The 23,607-nt window shown below is 38.8% G+C and overlaps 1 protein-coding gene across 7 annotated transcripts in view; it reads left to right on the top strand.

Annotated features, from left to right (window-relative positions):
- Positions 1 to 519: 519 nt before the first annotated feature.
- The window catches only part of CNNM2 (cyclin and CBS domain divalent metal cation transport mediator 2), a 128,276-nt gene continuing 105,188 nt past the window's right edge, over positions 520 to 23,607 (top strand). The window contains exons 1-2 of one of the 7 annotated variants that reach the window (XM_039871322.1): positions 520 to 2,454; positions 20,372 to 21,981. In XM_039871322.1, coding sequence (XP_039727256.1) covers positions 834 to 2,454; positions 20,372 to 20,394 — 1,644 coding nt within the window. In that variant the 5' untranslated portion in view covers positions 520 to 833 and the 3' untranslated portion in view covers positions 20,395 to 21,981. Of the gene's footprint in view, positions 2,455 to 20,371; positions 21,982 to 23,607 lie in introns of those variants that run through there. The other 6 variants (XM_039871317.1, XM_039871318.1, XM_039871319.1 and 3 more) reach the window with 6 other exon arrangements.

The raw sequence follows: 23,607 nt of genomic DNA, 5'->3' as shown, positions 1-23,607 counted from the left end.
CGAGAGGCTCCAGGAGAGCGGGTCGCGCCGTGTTGGGGACACCTAGCCGCTACTTATCTCGGGAGGAGCGGCGCACACGAGTAGAAGAGGGAGGTGCGGCCAGTGCGCAGCTTCATTTTAGGACACTGTATCTTAAGCTGTCCCTAGTCGGCTTCTCGGGCTCCTAGGAAAGGAAGGCGCAGCCCCCTCTGCAAGGACATTGAGCACTGAGGAGCCTGCAACGCGATGCAGCGAGAACCAGCCACCTCGCTCTACAGGACGAAAGTCTAAGCACCCCAACCTGGGATTCGGATCTGCTACCGAGGTCCCTAAGAGAGCGGCGGGCTCGAGGACAACCCCTTTTCATTGGCAGCGGGACAGAAGGCCCCGCCCCCTTTCGTACAGCTCTCATCTGTGACTGGCTCTGAGACCTCGGCTGGCCACGCCTCCTCCCCTCGCACATACACAAGAGTCACGCGCCTTTCAGTTGGAAACTTGGCGTGCTGAGGAGGACCGTGGCTCTCATCTCTCCACCCACTTGCCTTGCCATTGGTCTGCGGTGCCGCTCACAACCACGCCCCCATTCCAGCCCCCTGGCTGGGAGGGCGGGCTCCGGCTTGTAATTGGCTGTTCGGCCTGCCTCTCGCGGGAGCGGCTGGCGCTCTCCCCTCCCTTTCCCGCCTCCCGCGAGTCTCCAGGTTCCTTAGCTGGCCCAAGCCGAGTCAGTGTCAGTCAGGGAGACGGACTGCTGAGCACCGGGTGCGGACGCTCGGTTGCAGTCTCGCGCAGGGGCCGGTGCCTGTACTCGTGCCGCCGAGTGGGAAGGATGAAGCGGCAGCTGGAGCAGCCACCCTATGATTGGCTGTGGCGCTTGTGAACCCGAAGTAAAGATGGCGGACGGGCAGGCAGCCGCCGCACTGCCCACTTGGAAGATGGCGGCGCGCCGCAGCTTCAGCGCCCGCGGCCGGGGGGTCCTGCAGGCGGCGGCGGAGCGGCTGCTGCCGCTGCTACTGCTGAGCTGCTGCTGTGGCGCGGGAGGCTGCGCAGCGGCCGGCGAGAACGAGGAGACGGTGATCATCGGGTTGCGGCTGGAGGACACGAACGACGTGTCGTTCATGGAAGGGGGGGCGCTGCGGGTGAGCGAGCGGACTCGGGTCAAGCTGCGGGTGTACGGGCAGAACATCAACAACGAGACGTGGTCCCGCATCGCCTTCACCGAGCATGAGCGGCGGCGCCACAACCCCGGCGAGCGCGGGCTGGGTGGCCCCGCGCCGCCAGAGCCGGACAGCGGCCCCCAGCGCTGCGGCATCCGTACATCAGATATCATCATCTTGCCCCATATCATTCTCAACCGCCGTACATCGGGCATCATTGAGATCGAAATCAAGCCACTGCGCAAGATGGAGAAGAGCAAGTCCTATTACCTGTGCACATCTCTGTCCACTCCAGCTCTGGGCGCCGGCGGCCCGGGGTCCGCGGGTGGCGCCGTCGGGGGCAAGGGCGGCTCCGGGGTAGCCGGGCTCCCGCCGCCCCCATGGGCCGAGACCACCTGGATTTACCACGATGGCGAGGACACCAAGATGATCGTGGGCGAGGAGAAGAAGTTCCTGCTGCCCTTTTGGTTGCAGGTGATCTTCATTTCGCTGCTCCTGTGTCTGTCGGGCATGTTCAGCGGCCTCAACCTGGGGCTTATGGCCCTGGACCCGATGGAGCTGCGTATCGTGCAGAACTGCGGCACGGAAAAGGAGAAGAATTACGCTAAGCGCATCGAGCCTGTGCGCAGGCAAGGCAACTACCTGCTGTGCTCGCTGCTGCTGGGCAACGTGCTGGTCAACACCACGCTCACCATCCTGCTCGACGATATCGCTGGTTCAGGCCTGGTGGCGGTGGTGGTCTCTACCATCGGCATCGTCATCTTTGGGGAGATCGTGCCACAGGCCATCTGCTCCCGGCACGGCCTGGCTGTAGGGGCCAACACCATCTTCCTCACCAAGTTTTTCATGATGATGACCTTCCCCGCTTCTTACCCAGTCAGCAAGCTGCTGGATTGCGTCCTGGGCCAGGAGATAGGCACAGTCTATAACCGGGAGAAACTGCTGGAGATGCTCCGGGTCACAGATCCCTACAACGACCTCGTTAAGGAGGAGCTGAACATCATCCAAGGGGCGCTGGAGCTCCGTACTAAGACTGTGGAGGACGTGATGACCCCGCTCCGGGACTGCTTCATGATCACTGGGGAAGCCATTCTGGACTTCAACACCATGTCGGAGATCATGGAGAGCGGCTACACTCGCATTCCGGTATTCGAGGGGGAGCGCTCCAACATCGTGGACCTCCTTTTTGTGAAAGACTTGGCCTTCGTGGATCCAGATGACTGTACTCCCTTGAAAACCATCACTAAATTTTATAACCACCCCTTGCACTTTGTTTTCAATGACACCAAGTTGGACGCTATGCTGGAAGAATTTAAGAAAGGTGGGAAATTTGGTCTTTCATTGGCTTGCTCTTTCTCTCTCTACATCCTTCTCCCTGCTTGAGCCCTCGACCCTCAGACCAGCCCCTCCCCCCCAAGCCGAGTTGACCGGAATTTCTCCTCTTTTTTAATTGCAAAGTTGAAAGGCGTCGCGGATTTGGGGATGGGTTGAACTAGTAAGCGCTTCTAGATTCTTTAAAAGCACAAGACTGCCATCACTTGCTTTTTCCCTTATCATAAAAGTAGGCTTCCTATTTTCTGTGCACGATACTCTTTCCGGCTCTCTGGTCTTGGGGGGGTCTACTGCATTCATTGCCGGGCTCTGAGAGGATAGATGAAAGGAGAGGCGGCTGATGCCATGGTATGCCATTTAGTTGACATGTACTAATCGCAGGCATTTGGAAAACATTTAATAGCTTTTCTAAACCCAACACAATCCTTTTCCTCCTCCTTAAACATTCACTGAAGTTTCAGAGATGGGAAGTGCAGTTTCAATAGCTTCTGTGCCTGGTTGTCTGGTGACCTGTGGGGGAAATCGAGATCTGCCTTTGATGGTAAGGGATGAGATAAGCCAAATATCGCCAAAAAAAAAAATCACTTATTTGGATGCGATTTGCCTTAGTTAGAAAAGAGGGTTTTTTAAACACTTAAGTTTTTTATTAATATGTAACTCGGAAAGACTAGAGGTAAGTTAACCTTTTACTAGGCTATATTTTGTCTAGCTTTCTTAGCTATTTGTTTATATTTACCTGACAAAAATTTCCCAAACTAAGTGCAGTTTTGGTAGAAAGCTTCAACTTTTAACAATGAGATGAATCCCTCTATTATGGTTTATTTATTTCTTGAGTCTTTCTGGTGTAAAAGTGTTCTTTTTAACCTTGATCACCTGGTGTATTAAATTGCAGTAAGACTCCAAGTCAGCGCTCATTGTTCCAGGGAGTTTTAATAAGGAAGAGAAGTGCAGAGTCTGAGGCGCTCACCTTTCTTGCATGGTGGTTTGTTTGGTTTGTTTTACCATGTAATGTACAGATAAATAGCGACTCATACTATTATTACTGAAATTCTGCTTTTAAAAAGTTTCCAATAAATAGCTAGTGTTATTTGAAAACCGAGGGATGATGCTCAGGCATGTGCATGTATTAAAATGTCTATGTAACCTTTAATGACCTGATAGTCCTTAAAACTAAGTTTTCCTTCTTCAAAGAGAATTTTGATCACTGACAGTGGTCTTTCCACTGAAAAAGACCATGTGTAAGGGGTGACACAGCTCGCTGGATGTGATGATCTGAACATACTCATAGAGTTGTGTGGTTGTCCTAATTTCATTTTCCTGTTTGAATAGGATCCTCTCTGGAACAGGATCACATTGCAGTAATTTTCAGATAAAGGAATAGAGCAGAATGTGCTTCTGAGATTGGTAATTTGCATTTAAAAGCAGAAGGAGATTCTTCTGGGTTCTTAAACAGTAAAAAGAAAATGACCATTATCTCTAGGTGACAGAGCTTCTTTTGGCAGTGTTATTGTTCTTTCACTGCTTAAGCTGTTAATTAGAGCATCTAACCAGTCTCTTTGATTTTGCAGTAATATCTGTAGTATAGAAGGATGTCTTGAAATGCTTGAAAATACCTCTGAAATACTTTTTTCTTTCTGTTGCTGAATTTCCCAGTATTGATACAGATGATTTATTCTCTCCTTTTTTTTTTTTTAATTATTCAGAATATTTGCTCATCTACTGGTGGATTGATAGCACTAGTGTGTGCTCCTTGCTGAAAGATTCAATTCACTTATGTACCTTTTTCCTTTGAGAATTTAAGTCTGTATACCTCACAACTCATTAATCCTGCTTCTAACTCAAAATTTGCATTATTTTGAAATTTGTTTTTGGTTGTCCTTGAACGGTTTTCCTATGACTGATTTATTTTCATGAGGAACTTTTTTCCCGCAAAATTAATTACCTCTCACTATTTTTGAAATGTATCCCCTTAAATAATTGAACTATGAATATTTTCCCATGAATTTTAGAAAAATAGTAATGCACAACATTTTATTCTGTCCTTCACCAGAATGATGTATTTGGTATATTCAGGGTATATTCAAGCTACTGGAATATTTGGAAGAGCAGGCAAAGACAGTTGCAAATGGGAAATTTAAGCCATGATCTTAAAAGGATAGAGTGAATGGATGTTACTTAAACTATGGGAATAATTGATTTTTCACCTTCCTTTTCTTGATCTTTTTTTGATGAGTTTGGTCACTTTAACCTTACTAACGACTTTGTTAGTTCTTCTGTATGAGTTAAATATTTCACCTGACTTTTTTTTCATTTTCTAATTCAATTATGAAATAATATGAACAGTCAACTTCTTATTGTTTTTCTCTATTGAATAATGGCGTGTGAGTTGGTTTGAAGGCTTTTTCTTACTCTTTCACCTAACAATACCAGCTCCCCCAAACTGGTTAGATCATTAATCCAGATCTCATTGGAAATTACCCTTCCTAATTAAGAATGTCTGCATTGAAGCTTTTCCTGTATATAATTGTACATCATTGATCTGAGTTATTCTTTACTAAGGATGGGAAAGTTTCTGTAATGTGGGAAGAAATGAAAGTCTACCTTTACATTAAGTATATATGAATGTCTTCTTTCTAATGATCAGAACTTTTGTCTGGCTACCAAGAAACTTAGCTTTCCTTGAGGTTGGAAGACAGTAATCATGCTAATTTTTCAGTTAGCTTGTTATTATTATTATTGTTTACTTATTTACTTTGTTCCAGGTACAGGGCTGAAAACACAAATCACCTTGTTTAAATTTCATAATAGCGGAGTAAAGCATTATCTCCATTTTACAAATGAGGAAATTGAGGCTTAGGTTAAATGATTTGTTCTAGGTTACACAATAATTTGTTGATACAGGGTTTTTAACTCAGGTCTGTGTGCCAGCCAACCATGCGCTCTTAACCATTCTATTATGGTGGCCCCTGGATCCTGATTTTACATTTCTGTTTTAATTGACTATGAGGTTTGGTCAAAACATAGCCTCAGAGCTTGTTGGGCAACAGACATAGAAATGTATTTAAACATATATCTACCTTTAAACCTAGTGCTTCTGTGATATTCTGCAGAATAGTTGGGGTCTCCACTTTTGCCATTAAAACAAATCACTTTTTGGCCTATGTGATCCTAAATCTAAAGAATTCTATTTCCAGTATTTCCACGTCAAACATAAATATTCATTTTGAAAATGTTTTATACTAACATTATAGTACACTAATATGTGCTTTTTTGGTGAACTACTCTACACTGTTTTCCTAATAGCTGAAGTGCGTAGTAATGTTTTACTCTTCGTTTCTTATCTGTGTTGCAAGGGTGATTCAGAGTTTTGTGTTTAAATCTTGATTTTATTTACATTTTTTGTAGCCACCTATATGATAATTTGTTGCTAATGAGCATCGTTGGCAGCTCTGTCCCTCTGTGCTCCATGTAGTCAGGCTTTCTCTTTTTCATTAGTTTTGTAGTTCCTTATAAATCTAAATAAGAGAATAAAAGCAAATCCCACTAGAAGATTAGGAGAATTTTAGAAAAACCATCTATAGCAAAATAGTGTAGAGGAAGAAAAAGCTGAATTAAAGGTTGCTACTTTTGTGTGCAGAAAGCATTCTAGAGGCTTCCATTGACCTGATAAAAGCTTCCTAACAAAAGACTGGGGACTCTTAGCCACCTATTTGTCTACACTAGGGATGAATTTGAAGAATCAGTAACCAGTTATTGTTCTTCTGTTTTGTGTTGTTTACTTTTAGCTTTGTAACAGTTGCATTCCTCTATTGTAAAGCATGCTGTTTTATAGCTGCTAGGGACTTAGCCAGGCTGTTTTCTAGCTTTTTCTTAGCTAGGAACAGATAGGATCACCAGATAATGTTGTTCTTCAAGAGAAGAATGCAATGTATAGTTTTCACTTAAAACTTTAGGAGTACAGTTCTCTCTTCCTAGAACAGAAGCCTTTCCATGTTAATGTGCTGCAAGTTTAATATTAAAAACTTTTTTCTTCCCGAAATAAAGTGTTCCACTCGCCCAGAATCGAAGAGGATGTTTTTATTGGTGTTTAAAGGTATAAGTGGTGTTGGAGATTGGGCATAGTTGTTTCTATGATCTTGTATGTTTATTAATTTTATACAGTAATTCATGTTAAACTGTTATAATTGTGCACGTTTTTAAAATGTCCTTATGAAATATCCAGATAGTATAGAATCAGAGCTGGAAGGCGGCAGCTCAGGGATCACCTCATCCAGTGTTTGCAAAACTTACCAGGTAATAAGAATTACTTGGATCACTTACTAAGAATAAGGTCCCAGGTTTCACTCAGAAAACTCCTGAACATTCCAGAATCTCTAGAGAAGGAGGCTTGGAATCCATATTGTTAGTAGTTACTCTGAAGTAAGTCTTATGATTAGGTGAGTTTATGAAACATTGGCCTAGTCAGCCTCTTAAATAAGGAAAGTAAAGCCTGAGAGAGAACATTAAGTGACTTGCTTTAGGGCTACCTGCCTAGCTAGTAGCATCAACAGGACTGGAACCCATGTCTCCCCACTCTAGGACTGGAGTTCTTTTCACTCCAACAAGCAGGCCTTCTGGTCCCAAGTAGAAGGTACCTGTGTCATTGAAATGATCTGCATCATTGAAAAAGCAAATTTTCAAGTTTACCATTGATTTTTATTTGTCTTGTGATTTGGATGTCAGTATTTTTGATATCCTGGAGTCATGCCTTCTTTGACAGGCATTTCGTTGTATGGGAAATAAGTCTGGATGTGTGAACTCGTTTTATTTTAGCCTACTTTGAGTTTTTACATTGCTAAGATCAGACTAGGAGGGTATTTTGGAAATATCTAGATTTCTTGAAGCCTCACCTCAGGTAGTTAAATGTCATGTTTCTTTTGAGTTAACTTGTATCAGATATCCCTGAATCATGTTTTATTTTTGGTTGTTTCTTCTGTGAGATTAATGAAGGTCAGATTTGGGACCATTGGGTGCAGCTTCTTGGCTCTTTTAATTTTTGTTCACATACAGATTTGTAAAATTTCCATTGAAATATTTATCAAAGCATTTGAAGCATGTGTCCCATTCATCCATTTATGTTCCCTTTTTTTCAGTTTTCTTCTTTTTTTTTTAAAAAAAATATAATGTAAGCTAAATTGTTACAGAGGATCATGTCTGATTTTTGGAGGTTATTTGTGATAGTAGGATCCCAGAAGCTTGAGTGTGGCCTTTTAGGTCTGGAAACCATAATTGAATACCAGCTCTGACTCAGTGTGATCCAGATGAAACAGGAAAGAACCTTGTTCTGCTTTTTCTCTTGGTTCTTTTGGGGATTACACACCACCTGCCCCTTCTCACAAAGGGCTTTAGAGTTATTTAAATTCTAAAACATTCCAAACTGCTATAATGGACTGGCTAATTTAAATTAGTATTAGCAAATCTAAACACAATTTAAAATATTAACCAGGAAAACCCACAAAATAGACTGAGCCTCCATACTATTATATGGTTTTATTTGCTCTTGCACTACTTAAACTTTCAAGAACAAACCTCTGGAACTCTAATTACATGTTTCAGTTATGGATACAGAAGTATCTTTCTAAATGCATATATTTCATTGGTAGTAAACTTCAATTCTTGCAAGATTTGCTTGGCATAAAAAGAACATTTATTAAACTAAATACTTGGAAGTGGATGACTAAGATTGAATATAATTTATTTTAATATCGTCTTTTCATTTTCTTATTCTCAGAATATGCAAACGAGAAACCCTAAATCTTAGCAACACTGAAAAGGAGAGACAATAAGAAGCATTCTTACAACATCACACACACTGGCAACTCCAGAATGTCTATTTAGAGGGATTATAGGGGTGGCAGGCTTTGGAAGGCAGAGCTAAGGGACTAATAACCCTCTGTAGATGATATGTTTATTAGGCTGGCTTAGGAGTTAATGGAGATGATGGGGGTGCTAATCCTTCCCCTGTTTTACATTAGGGCTCCATAAATACTGCTGTAATGATGGTGAGATCCTCATTTCTTCATACTTAACATTCCCCTTGCTTTCAGATCTAGGTGGGAATGTTTCTGTTTTTGAATTCGTGTCCTATGGGGAGGATATCACCTGCTAATGCAAAGATTGAGACAAATGTGCCCTTCCTTGATCTATTTTAGACAAGTAAGCCTCAGTTTTCTTTAAGCCTCAGTTTTTCTCAGAGTAAGATGGGATAGCTTCTAATTTATAGGGTACTTACTTCAAATTAATGTGATAGTTAATGCAAAAATGCTCCTAATGGTACCTGGCAGTAGTGCTCAGTTAACCATTATTTTTATCATGGTGATTCTGTAAGCTCTTCATTGTTCTTGGTCTTTCTCTAGAGATTGTTAGTCAGATACCTTGGGCCATGGGTGCTTATAGTTGTTATGGATGTTGAAATCTTGAAAGTGGCTAATTATTGTAGTTTTTTTTTTCTTTTATTGTGATTGAATTCTAGGTTCTGTTACTTGACAAGATGGCCACAAGCATTCATATTTTTAAGAAAAACAATCAGTTATATGTTCTACCTTCCTTAGAGTAAGAATTCTGAATTAAAAAATTCTTCATTCCTCAACTATAAATGACTGGAAAGGACAATAAAGTTTAAAAGAAATAGAGCAAGTTCATGCCCTTGAATAACCAAAGTTCGAAGACTACTCTGATAAAATCTTTTAACACTAATTACATCAAATGCTTAAAAAATGGAAATGTCTAATATATCAAGGTTTTGTTGCTTATAGCAATGTAAATTTGTAATACTTTTGGAAGGCAACCAGGAGTCATAAAAATGTCCTACTCTTTGGTTTAGTAATTTTTCCACCTGGAAATCTTAATTCAGTGATAGAATTCAAGGGAAGAAAAGAACTGTGTTGGCTTTTCATGTTGCATGTATATTGCAACATTATCTATAAGTGCTGAAAAATTGGAAAGAAATATCTAACACTTCAAGGCAGGGTATAAAGGGGAAGGAGTTAAGGAAATTATGTCAACTAATTACAACCATTTAATCATAATTTTGAAGGCCATATAGCAATGTGTGGAAAATTTATACAGATTATTTTGCATGGATTACAGATATGTATAAATATACATGTGTATAGACGGAAAGGGAACTTGGAAAAAGTGAAAATAGTTGATGTGTTAGGATAGGGTGATCATAGCCAGTCTGCAAAAATCACTTTTTTAACTTTGTACAGTAACATACCTGGAAAAAATGCAGATCTGCTGAGAACATTATGAGTCTGGATCTCAGGACAACCTTTGCTCATATTTAGGGAACCCATGTTATTCCATTTCTTCTTAGGAATATTTTATTGTTGAAATGAATGGTTCTTTTTAAATGTTTAAGAATTGAGATATAATTCACATATCATAAAATTCACCCTTTTAAAGTGTACAGCTTGGTGGTTTTTTAGTGTATTTACAAGGTTGTGCAACCGTGACTGTCTACTTCCAAAACATTTTCATAACTCCAAAAAAAAAAATGCTGTATCCATTAGCAGTCACTCTTCATTCTCCACTCCCCACAGTCCTGTTCTGGACACTTCATATATATGAAATTATATGCAATGTGACATTTTGTGTCTGGCTTCTTTAACTTAATATAATATTTTCTAGGTTCATCCATGTTATAGCACGTGTCAGTATTTCATTCCTTCTTATGGGCAAATAATATTCCATTTTATGGATATACCACATTTTGTTTATCCATTCATCAGCTGATGGACATTTAGGCTGTTTCTACTTTTTGGCCATTACAAATAATGCTGCTATGATTATTGGTGTACATGTTTTTGTGGACATATTTTCAGTTCTTTTGAGTGTATACCTACAAGTAGGATTGCTGGATCATATGGTAACTCTATTATTAAGTCTTTGAGAAACTGCCAAACTGTTTTCCAAAGTGGCTGTACTATTTTTACATTCTCACCAACAAAGTATGAGGGTTCCAATTTCTCCATATTCTTGCCAACTCTCGTTATTTTTATTATTTTTTAAAAAATTACAGCTACCCTAGTAAGTGTGAAGTGGTATCTCGTTGTTGTTTGATTTGCATTTCCTTAATGACAAATGACGTTGAGTTTCTCTTCATGTGCGTTTTGGCTATTTGTGTATCTTCTTCGGAGAAAAGTCTATTCAGATCCTTTGCCTGTTTTTCAATTGGGTTATTCGTCTTTTTATTATTGAATTGTAAGAGTTCTTTATATATTCTGAATACTAGTCACTTATAAGGTACATAATATGCAAATATTTTCTTATTCTGTGAGTTGTCTTTTTGCTTTCTTGGTAGTAACCTTTGAAGCAGAAAAGTTGTTAATTTTGATGAAGTCCAATTTATCTTTTTTTTTCTTTTGTGGTTTTGTTTTTATTGTCATATCTAAGAAACCATTGCCTAATCCAAGGTTACAAAGATTTATGCCTAAGTTTTCATCTAAGATTTTCATAGCTTTAGCTCTTACATCAAAACCTTTAATGCATTTTGAGTTAATTTTTTTATATGGTATGTGGCAGGAGTCCAATTTCATATTTCGCATGTGATATCAAGTTGTTCTAGCATCATTTGTTGAAAAGACTATTCTTTCCCCATTGAATTGTCTTAGCATCCTAGTCACAAGTCAGTTGGCCATAAATGTGAAGGTTTATTTCTGGATTCTAAATCTGTTCCAATGATCTGTATGTCTTCCTTATGCCAGTACCACACTGTTTTGGTTCTTGTAGTTTTGTAGTAAGTTTTGAATTGGGAAGTATGAATTCTCCTACTTTGTTCTTTTTCATGATAGTTTTGGTTGTCAGGATTTCTTGCATTTCTGTATGAATTTTTCATGGATCTTCTTGTCTATTTCTGCAAAAAAAGCACTTGGAATTTTGATAGAGTTCGATTGCAGTGAATCTGTAGATCAATTTGAGGACTATTGCAATGTTAATAATAGAAAATCTTTCATCCATGAATATGGGACGTCTTTCTATTTATCTAGGTCTTTAACTTTCTTCAACAGTATTTTGTAGTTTTCAATGTATTTGCAATCTTTTAAAAATTTTTAATAAGAGTTTATTTGAGCCCAAATCTGAGCAAGATCTCACGTGCTCCCTGCAATCTTTTTGTTAAGTAAAATACTTAGAAATAAATTTATTTTTTATGCTATCGTAAATAGAATTGTTAATTTCATTTTCAGATTGCTTATTGCTAATATACAGAAATAGAATTGATTTTTGTATATTGATCTTATATCCTGCAACTTCGTTGAACTCATTTATTTGGTAATAAATGATTCTTAAAATAGAAAAATACTTTCTAAAAATGTGAGTTTTGAGAGGAGGAGGATTATTTTATGTTTGTTTCATTTGATTGTAGTGGCTTTTATTTTACTTTAAAAAAATTTAGGCATTTTTACTTACCACTTTCATATGGAGTGAAGCACCCACTATTGGTTATTGACAGTGTCATTTTTGGGGAAATTTGATAGGAAAGAGTATATTCTATCTCAGATTAGATATAGGAAAAAAGGAAATAAGCTGTATGAAATGTGTTGGTCAGAGACCAAAAATATGGTTGATTGGAACTTTGGAGTTTAAAATTTAATCTGTTTCTATCTAATATTTCGAGTAACTTTGTATCAGATTTGGGATTTGGGCAAGGAGATGAGAACAGAAAAGACTGTGCCTAATATCTAAATGGTTTTGTAGTTTTATCAAGGGTTTTATTTCAGTCATTTTTACAGAGATTAAGAAAAAAAAAGTGACTTTTAGTCACTGTTCATTTCATCAGTACAGTCCTTGAGGTTTTTGGGTACCAGGTAACCAGAAGAGGCAAAATGAAACTCGTGTGTGTGTGTGTTCGTGTGTCTGTGCGTGTGCTACGCACATACGTGCAGGGACTGGTAATCTAAGAGGGAGAATGTTTTCTCATGCTAGCAAAGACAGACTGAGGGCATCATCTGATCTTTATGGGATTATGCAAAGCCTCAGTTTTTCCATTTACCCATCTGTAATCATAAAAACAATGTGCTGATTCAGCTTAGAACCTGCCGTGCTTGAAGCTCAGTAGTTTCCTGAATATCTTATACATTTTGCTAAAATGAAAAAAACATTTTAACTTTGATGAGGATCAGATATTTTTTTAGTTTGATTATATAAAATTATACATCTGTTACACATCATTTATCTCAGATAAAAAGATGTGATTTTTTTTTTCCTGAATGTATACAGAAACCTTGTATTTCTTTATAGGATAAGTTAGCTTTCATTTAGGCATCTTTCCTAAACTTTGTAAATGATATAAAATAATGACAATGGATTTTACCTCTAATCCTTTTATCTAACTTCCCAAGAAAACTAAGCATTTTAGGAAGAGAAATTGATTTTTGCTTTAATTACAAACTGTATTGCTCTTAAGTAGAATAAATAAATAAATAAATAAATTTATTATTTACTCAGTTCCTTATTATTTAAAGTTTTGGTATAGTTACTCTACAGTGAAAGCTCATCAGTTGACATAGAACTTCCAGCCAGTATTAAACATAAGCCTCTTAAATATGAATGGACAGCCAAACATCTCTGGATGTTTGAGGAGAGCCTCCGATAGTCTCATAGAGTAAAACAAACAAAAAAGAACCATAATTGACTTAAGCTGGTTTTAGCTCACATTAACTAAAATCCAACAAATCAGCAGTTATTACTACAGATATTACTTTCTCTGTGACCTCTTAACTCCATTTATCAAACCAGCTATTAGTAGCAAATGTGAAGATTCTCTGCCTCTTTATACATGGTGTAGATAGAATCTATTTTGTATTCATTCAACCCACATTGTGGTTTGAGGCTTTCAACTAGGTTGAAGGTTGCAAATACCTCCTTAAGACGTGCTTAGCCCCACTGCATGGTCAAAGGCTAATGTAGACATTTCTGGAAGAGTTCTGTCTTAGGGAATCATAACCTGTTTTTCCTTTCTCCTTTTACTGCAAGATTTCTTAAAGAATGGGTGGTTACATGCTTTCTTTTCCTTGCTCCTGGCTTCATCTATAATCCTCTGCAATCTGGCTTCAAACTGTCACAACTAATGACTTCCATTATTGCTAAATCCACATCTGGGTTGTCATCCTTCCTAGCTTATTTGACTCTTCACTAAGGCAAAAACCCCTCTTCTTTCTAGTTGACTCTTGCCTCTTGGTACAGCACAGTCTTGATTCTCTCCTTGTTTCTCTGACTCCTTCCTTTTCAATTTTAGATTCCTGATTTCTTTCTTCCATTTATAATTGAGCATTCCCCAAGATTTTATCCTTATCTCTTTCTTCCATGGTATTTTTCCATCTTTAGAAAACTTTCTTTGATTCATCTTTAATCCATAAGCATTTATTACATATCATAATGATCTGTGTGGGATGCAAAGATGAATTAGATATATTTTCTGCTCTCAAGTAACTTGCAACACATGTGAATTTATATTCTTTTTTATCCTGTATTTTATTACCAAATTTAATTGACATATTTTGAAAATGCCACTTATTCTTTTTTGTTTTCTCTTCATTACCACAGCTACTACTCCAGCCCTTAGTACCTTTTATTCATGCCTTGTTCAGTGCCTACTATGTTTTAGGTGCTCCTTGAATGTATTTTGAATAAATGAATCAATTTGTCTATCTTGATTATTATAAAACTTCCAAGATGGCTTCCTTTATTTTGTCTGTTTCACCAAGTATATGACTGGAAAGTTGATTTTTCTTAAAAGTAACTTTAATCTTACCAGTTTATCGAAAACCTCCTATAATTTTAAAATAATAAGATATTATCTGCTATGGATTGAACTGTATCCCCACCAAATTCATACATTGAACCATAATCCCCAATGTGATAGTATTTGGAGATGGGGGCTTTTGGGAGGTAATTAGTGTCAGATGAAGCCATGAGGGTGGAGCCCTCACGATGGGGTTAGTGGCTTTATCAGAAGAAGAGAGAGAGACCATCCTCTGTCTACTATGTGACAACGCAGTGAGAAAGCAGCCATCTTCAAGCCATTAACAGAGCTTTCACCAGGAGCTGAATCAGCAAGCACCTTGATCTTAGACTTCCCAGTCTCCAGAACTGTGAGAAAAAATGTATGTTGTTTACAGTTATACCATCCAACTACGATATTTTGTTATAGCAGCCCAGGCCAACCAATACATTGTCTTTTTAACCTATTAAAATAGCCAGGATAGAAAAAATGATAAAAGCAAGCTGAGTGAGTTCTAGATGTCTGCCGTACAACATTGTACCGGTAGTTAACATTGTACACTTAAAAATTTATGAGGATAGATTTCATGTTATTCTTACCATAATAAAATTAAAAAGAAAAGAAGAGATGATACTGTCCAATTATCAAGGGCCCATGAGATGTGGATTCCTTCTCAGATCGTCTCTCTGACTACTTTTCCTCTGACTCTTTGCTTCGGCCTCCCTGGCCTTCTGCCTGTTTCTTGGAACACTGCAGGCACTCTAGGCATATTCCTGCTTTAGAGCCTTTGTAGTTGCTGTTCCCTCTCCTTGGAATGTTCTTTGCCCAGATAGCTTTATGACTCTTTCCCTTCCTTCAGATCTTTACTCAGATTTCACCGGGTCAGTGAGGCTGTCTGTGGCCTTCCTGTCTAAAATTTCAGCCCCTCCCATACAGCACTTCTCTGCTTTCCCTTCCTTTTTTTTTTCTTCCTTTGCTCTATACTATATCTTTTGCTCACTTTTTTTTTTCTTTTTTTAAATTTTTGGCTTGCCTCACTCACCAGAACATATGCTCCATGAGGGCAGGGGATTTTGTCTGTCTTGTTCCTGGCTTTATTCCCAGGGCCGCCGCAGGGCCTGTCGCTGTAGGTACTCAGTAAATATTGTTGAATGATTGAAAGTGTGGTGTGATACAAATACTCTTTTACAGTACTGATGATTGTGTTAATTGGTAAATCTTCCTTGAAAGTACTTTGGCAGTACTTAAGGAGCACAATGCATTTTGCATATCCTTTCACCTAGTAGCTCCACTTTCATAAATCTGATATCAGGAACCAATCAGAAATGCATGTAAAACTTAAAACACAGAGATGCTCATATAAATAGATATAAAAATTTTTAAAACTTTTATTAATTTTTAAAAATTGTGGTAAATACACATAACAAAACTTATCTTAACCATGTTTAATTGTGCAGTTCAGTAGCGTTAAGTACATTCACATTGTTATACGCACCAATCTTCAGAACTCTTTTTCATCTTGCAAAACTGAAGCTCTGTATCCATTTAAACAACAACTTCCATTCCCTCCCCAACCCCCCAGGCCCTGGCAACCACCATTCTACTTTGTCTCTAAATCTGACTACACTAGGTACCTCAAATGAGTGGAATCATACAGTATTTGCCTTTTGTGACTGGCTTATTTCACTTAATGTAATATCCTCAAGGTTCATCCACGTTGTAGCATGTGTTAGAATTTTCTTCCTTTTTAAGGCCAAATAATATTCCATTGTATGGCTATAGCATCTTTTTTAAATCTATTCTTCCATTGATGGGTTGCTTCTACCTTTTGACTGTTATGAATAATACAGCTATGAACATGGGTGTACAAATATCTGTTCAAGTTCCCGCTTTCAGTCCTTTTGGGTATATACACAGAAGTTGAATTGCTGTATCATATGGTAATTCTATTTTTAATTTTTTGAGGAACTAAATATTATTAAAAATAGCAAATAATTATAAACAATCTAAAAATCCAGTATGGAGGAATGGTTAAGTAAATCTGGGCAGGTACATATGATACAAACATTTAAAGAACATTTATGAAGTTTTTAATAGCATGGGGAAATGATCATTTTAGGTGAAAAGAGCAACATGGCCTCAACTACATTTTTAAAACTATGTAAAAACTGGTAGGAAGAACATCAAAATGTTAATAATAAAAATGGAATGACGTTTACATTTATTTTATACTTTCCTGTGTTTCCTAAATTAAACAGGCATTACTTAATTTAGTCAAGGTTATTATTATTATTTTTTAATCAAGACTACTACACTGTAAAGTGCCTTCCTCCCTTAATAATTAAGGAGTACTCAATCTGTGGAATAATATTTCAAGATTGTATATATATTCTGGACCCCAACAAACTCATCCGTTGATTTTGACATCTCCTTTCAAAAAGTATCATTCTGCAGTCTCCTTTGTCCATCTTTGTCTATAGTAATCCATTCTTTCTTCCATGCTAGCTTGAAAATAAATGTTTGAGATAGGAAGAGACAGTAATGAATCTAATTCAAACATCTTACTTTGTAGATGAGCGTTAAGTGGTTTTCCCAAGCGAAATTGTGTAGTGACACAGGACAACTAGAACCGAGTTCAGTTTCCTTGTTCTGAATCCAGTGCTGTTTCCAGCTGCCTCTTATTAACTCTTAACCAATAATACAAAACCTTAAACAAATATGTATTACCTCAAATAGAGTATAAATTTTTTGTCAGTAGAAAGGAAGTATATATTTTTCTTTTGAATACATGCCTTTATTGATTTATTCAAAAAAGGCAAATCGGCCTGCCCCTCCCATAGCCTTCAAGCTCCAGCCATACTAGAGTTCTGCGCTCCCTGACCTCTCTGTTTTCCTGTGTGCTTTGGCTTATCACAGTATTTCTTTCTTTTTCTTTTTAATTTATTTTTATTCTATTAAAATTAATTTTAATTTATTATTTTTGATAAATAAAAATTGTATATATTTAAGGTGTACAATGTGATGTTTTGATATATGTATACATTGTGAAATGATTACCACAATCAGATTAATTAACATATCCATCACCTTCCATAGTTACCTTTTTTGTATATGTGTGTGATAAAAACGGTTGAGATTTGCTCTCAGCAAATTTCAATATATGATACATTATTATTAACTAAACTATAGTTACTGTGCTGTACATTAGAGCTCCAGAACTTACTTATCTTATAACTGAAAGTTTGCATCCTTTGATCAACATCTTCCCTTTTCTCCCACCCCTCAGCCCTCAGCCTCTGGTATCTACCATTTTACTTTTGGTTGCTATGAGTTCCACATTTTTTATTTTAGATTCCACAAATGAGTGGGATCATGCAGTCTTTGTCTTTCTGTGTCTGGCTTATTTCACTTACATAATGTCCTCTGGGTTCATCCATGTTGTTGCAAATGGCAGAATTTCCTTTTTTAAGGCTGAATAATATTGAAGTGTGTGTGTGTGTGTGTGTGTGTGTGTGTGTGTGTGTGTGTGTAACAGTTTCTTTATTCATCTGTCGATGTACACTTAGATTGTTTCCATATTTTGGCTACTGTGAAAAATGCTGCCATGAACGTGGGAGTGCAGATATCATTGCAGACAGTGATTTCATTTCCTTTGGATATATATCCAGAAGTGAGATGGCTGGATCATATGGTAGTTCTAGTTTTAATTTTTGAGGAACCTCCATACTGTTTTCCATAATAGCCATACCAGTTTACATTCCTACTAAGTGCATGCAAGGGTTCTCTTTTCTCCACATCCTCACCAATACTTCTTTCTTATCTTTTGACTTTTTGATAATAGCCATCCTAACAGGTGTGAAGCGATAGCCTATTGTGGTTATGATTTGCATTTCTCTGATGATTAATGATATTGAGTGCCTTTTCATATACCTGTTGGCCATTTGTATGTCTTTGGAAAAATGTCTATTCAGGTCCTTTGCCCATTTTTAAAATCAAGTTATCCATTTTTTTGCTATTGGCTTGTATGAATTCTTTATATATTTTAGATATTAATCTCTTATCAAATACATGGTTTGCAAATATTTTTTTCCCATTCCGTAGGTTGCCTTTTCATTGTATTATTTGCTGTGCAGAAACTTTTTACTTTAATGTAGTTCTACTTACTTATTTTTGCTTTTGTTGCCTGTGCTTTTAGTTCAATTCCAAAAAAATCATTTCTAAGACCAATGTTGCAGAGCCTTTTCCTTACTTCCCTTCTCTTTTTGACTATTATGAGTTGCATTCTGCAGAGGAGGCCGTTAACTACCTATCTTCAGGCTGAATAAGGTGCCCTCTTTTTTTATTATAGTGCCCTGTTCATACCTTATATATCACCATGGAGATCTTTTTTACTTTTGATAATTGTTGTTTACAATTATATTCTCCTCTATTGGACTGTGAGCTCATTGAGGTCAGGAATTTTGTTTAGTTCATCTCTGGGCTTGTCACTTAGAGTGCTCAATCAATGTTTGCTCTGTTAGTGGAGCCATTTCACCTCTGTGGTCATTGATTACTTTACCATAAAGACATGGTTAAGACCAGATCTCCAAGTCCCTCTAATTCTGACAGTTTCCATAAATATTTAATGTATAATGTATAAGGCAGTATAGAAAATGGAAAGCTATTTTATAGTTATGCAGGTCTGCAAGCAACATAGGTGAAAAGTCCTGATTGTAGTTATAAAAAAAGGGGTTAATTGGTGCTATAGGGAATATTATGAAGTGCTTTAGCAATGAGAGAATGGATTTGTTTTTAGGGCAGTCTTAAAGGAGGCCAAAGGCTGAGAGAAGGGTCAGAGCATTTCAGTTGGAGAGAACAGTTTTGAGAAAGGCATAGAATCAGAAGAGTCGTGTTTGGGGGGAACTTGAGCACTTGACTGGCTTTTAGGATTCTTTGCCCTATTTATAGTGTACACATAGTTTATTCTTTGTACATATCGATTGCTGTCCTGTTTTCCGTTTTGCCTTTAGGAATACTTAGGGTACTTTTATTGATACTAATTGAACATCTGTACTGTCAGAAAGTCTCTTGTTGGGGCAGTTCCTGTTGCGGAAGACTTTTTAAGGCACCTGTGATAGCTGTTGTTCCAACAATTTTTTTTTTTTTAATGGTCTGTTCTCCATTGCTTGTGCAAGTCCTCTGAGCCCAAATTCTTCATTCCTAGTTTAGATACGTTAAGCCTCAGGGAAAGTACATTAATAATTGAAAACCTATGACGTATTATTGCTTCAATTCTGAGATTTTAGTGTTTTCTGTAGCCTGAAAGAATTACTTAACTGCTTTGATGTACATCTGGGATAGGACTTTAAGTGCCACCAAGAAATGGCTGGGGACTTCAACGTGGTACTTATTTTTCAGCTATTTACTTTACAAATAAGGAGAAAATCCTCTAACACGGTAACATAATGTACCAACTTAGAGAAAACAATATTGTGTTCTGAGAAAGAACTAAACACTTGCATTTTTAATAAATTAGTATCTATTTTTTTCTTTAAAATATGCTTCTGCTTATATTTTGAATAACTCTTCACCAAATGCAAGAACTTTTTGCTCACAGTAAATGTTGGTAAGATAGGAAGTGTGAACCATTAAAGAACAGATTTTTTTTTTTTAAATTATAAATACTGGCTTGCTCTGAACAGGTTTATAGTTACTAACCTTATTGCCATAAATTCTTCAGTCATATGTTTAATAATCCCTTCTCTGATATACACTTTAATTGTTTTCTTCTTCATAGGTGCTATAATCCTTTTACAGTTTCTGGGGTTTTAAAATAAACCTATAAAAGTACAATTTTAGACTTAATAGCCGTGCTTCAGTGTTCTAAAACTGAATAAGTTCAGACAGGCAAAAGCTTTGATGTGGAATGTCTTTGTTTCTGTGTTTTAGAAAAATGTATTAGTCTTCCAGTGTTTCACATCATGATGATTTTAGATACTTGCTAGGGTTTAAAAACTATTTGGAAATACTTATAAAGAAGAAATGTAGATGAACACTGGAAAAACACAGGTAAAAATTCTGGTCTCTTATAATTTCCTATTACCAAGTTTCAAAAGATTATTTCTTTTTCAAAACATATAAACATATACTGTATTTCTTTTAGACTCGCTGCCCTCTTGGAGCTGACAGTTTGGCGGGAGACATAGACATGAATCAGGTAGTCGCGCAAATAATCTCGCCGTCGTGGATGTGCTCCGGAGGAAATGTTCTTGGTGTTATGAGAGAATATTGGCAGGTGGGAGGTGAGGGAAGGAAGTGACTTTTGAGTTACTTGAGATCTGACAGACACGTAGGTGTCAACGAGGGGAAATTTGGGTGTGGAAAAGAGAAAATTACAGGGAGATATGATAAGGTGGGAGGTAACATCGTATACTTAAGGAACTGAAAGAAGATGAGTGTGGCTGGAACATAGAGAATTTGTGTGTGTTGGCAGGTAGGGCATGGCACGAAATGCTACCAGAGAAGTAAGCAGGGACTATACCAGTGAACCCACTGCAGGCCGTACTAAGGATTTTACCATTTCTTTAAGGGCAGTAATGTACCTTTGAAGTATTGGGATTATATGAGTCAGACACGATTAGAGTTACATTTTGAAAAAAATTATATCTTCTGTGTGGAAAATCTCTTGGAGAGGGGTGAGAAAGGATGTGGAGAGGCTGGCATTTGGGGGCTGTTGCAGAAGTCTGGTAAGAGGATGGCTGCTGGGCTTAAAGAGGTGGTGGTTGGGGTGGAGAGAGGTGGACTGATTCTGAAGGTGCTGAAAAGAGGACGTTAAACTTCTTTTTATTGCTACTCCGAGAGAGGCAGAATATGGGTGTTAGAACTGAAATTGAGGCCCAAAGAGTGAAAGATCATGTGATGAGTAAGCGGAAGTAGGCCTGGGACTTTGAGGGTAGGTATTTGACCTCAAACCTGATGTTCTGTCTTTTATGGTACTTCATCTTTCTAGGAGCGGAACCTTCAGTTTGTAGAACGTAGTTGTCCTCTGACTGATACCACACCCAGCTAAAATGTTCAGCCCATGTGCATTGATTGAATCTAAATTTAGGCAACAAACTCATACCTGACAATGACCATTGATTTGTCAGGCTCACTAGATGTCATTTCAATCACTAGTACCTTCTAATGAGGGAACACACTCCATCCTAACTATTTGGTTGAAAATAGGCCTATTGTGTAAAATTTCCCAGGTCTGAGAGACCGTAGGAAGAGGCTAACCACTCCATCATTATATCAAAAGTTTATTAAGGGAACTTACATACAAGCTCATCTTGGGTGGCAGTGAGACACCATGGATATCCTCTGTGCCATGTGACAGGTGTCAAGGGGTTGTATAGGACAGGGCAGAATGGATAGGAGTAATGGGGCGTGAACCATCCCAGATAAGGGGAAAATGCCTTACCTGCTTGCTCAGGGTGGGGCAACTGCCTCTTCCAGGAACCAGCACAAGCCAGCATGAGGCGCATAGTGGAGGGGTTGATCAGACAGTCTGAGAAGATTTTCAGGAAGCAATCTCTGTTCTGGCCAGGTTCTAGCTGGCAGGTCCGGCAGTGGTCAGGCAGTGGACACGTCTTGGAATAGTCTTTCCTCCACACTCTGTCCCTCATGACTGTCTCTTAGAATCTTCTCATGCCTCTCCTCCCCCACCTCTTCCGCAAGGTGCCTTGAGTGGTCAGCAAGGGGCTTCATTGGCAGGGAGGTAGCTTGTTTGGTAGCCAGACTCATTGCACTACAGTATAGGAGGCAACAGTCCAACGGCAACAGTATAGACACATGTAAGAAAAAAAAGACAAAAAAAAAAGAAAAGAAGAAGAAGAAGACGACAAAAGCAGCAATCCAAGTATTAGTAACAATTTTTTCCCCAACGTACACCTTAACCAGTGTGCTAAGAGGTTGTCTAGACTTGGGGTCGGATCACTTAGGGTGTTTACTTGTGCTTTCATATGTGCTAACAAAGAGAAACTACTAGCAGATTCACCTGGCATTCAAAAAAAAAAAAACCACAACACTCAGTTTGGATGATGGCGCAGATACCTGCCACCCGCTCCCTGTAACTGGATACCACGGTATCAGCAGAAGTCTAAGGTCAGAAATAAAATATTTAGTGGAGACTTGAATTGGGAGGTCTTCTCCTTCTGTGAGTATGACACCCGTAGTCTGATCTTTGGATATTAACGTAGCTGTGACCTTGGGAACCTGGCCAGGCTGTGTAAACCCTACATGTTGGCCAGGGGAGGTGGTGCTTTCTGGCATGAGGTGGTGAATAGGGGGAGGAATGTGCCAGAACAGCACCTCTACCTTCTCCCCTCTTTCAGTGGTGTGTGTTCTGGTCCACATATAGTGTGAACCATGAGTCTTGACTGCATTAGGATGACAGGGTCTCACCAGGGACTAAGCACTTCTGCCCACCCAGGGATGCGAAGTAACTGACCCATTGTTGCTGATCATCCCATTGCAGATTCCAGTAAGTGATCATCGTTCTGGGGACAGTGGGGCTTGGTACCCCGATTAGCTTAGCTTGTTGGTCCATGGCAAGCACCAGGACTATTGCTGTGTCCTTTGTTTTCCGCACCTTTACAATATCGGGTGCCTCAGACTAAGTTCCTAATCTGGCATATGAGGCAATAGGCCCCACAGGTCGGTCACTTAAAGGTATTAATGCTTGGGAAAACACTTTTGTCCACCTCGCCAAGGTAGGTTTTCCAGTTAGTAATTATCTGTTGCTTAAGGACACTATTCTTTTTCCCAGCAGCCCCACTGCTTGTGGATCATAGGGGAGGTGGACCCTCCATTTAAAATCATGTTCTTTTGCCCATATTTGTATATCATGTCCTTTGAAATGTGACTCCCCCCAGTTACTATCTTATAGGGGTACCCATATATAGTACTTAATTTTTTTAGTCCTTTTATAGTAGCAACATGGTTAGCCCACCAACATGGGAAGGCTTGAGTTAAACCAGAGTCAGTATCGACACACACCAGAGCATATTTGGTGCTCCTGCTCAAGAGAAGGGGGCCTATGTGGTCAGTTTGCCTGTCCCTTACTGCCTGGGGGGTTTGGCAAATATGTAGACTCACACTGGGGCCTTTGCTAACTCCAGAGTTGCTGCCCTTAAATGTAAGCTCCAGCACCTCTTTTTTGGCTGTGCTCCATCCTCCCTGGGCACTATCGTGTCCACATTTCTAATGTAACCAGTCTGCATTGTCCACTGCCACCAGGTCATTTGCTAAAGTGCATATTTTTGCCAAAGCATCTGCTTCCTGTTTACCTGGAGGTGTAGATATCTTATGGGCAGGGACATGGAATACAGTGAGATCTGCCTCAGGCTCTTGTAGGTG

The sequence above is a fragment of the Pteropus medius genome, unplaced genomic scaffold (assembly GCF_902729225.1).
Source record: "Pteropus medius unplaced genomic scaffold, Ma_sr-lr_union100, whole genome shotgun sequence".
Lineage (NCBI taxonomy): Eukaryota > Metazoa > Chordata > Mammalia > Chiroptera > Pteropodidae > Pteropus > Pteropus medius.
The sequence above is the reverse complement of the archived record's forward strand: the minus strand, read 5'-3'. Positions and strand labels throughout refer to the sequence as shown.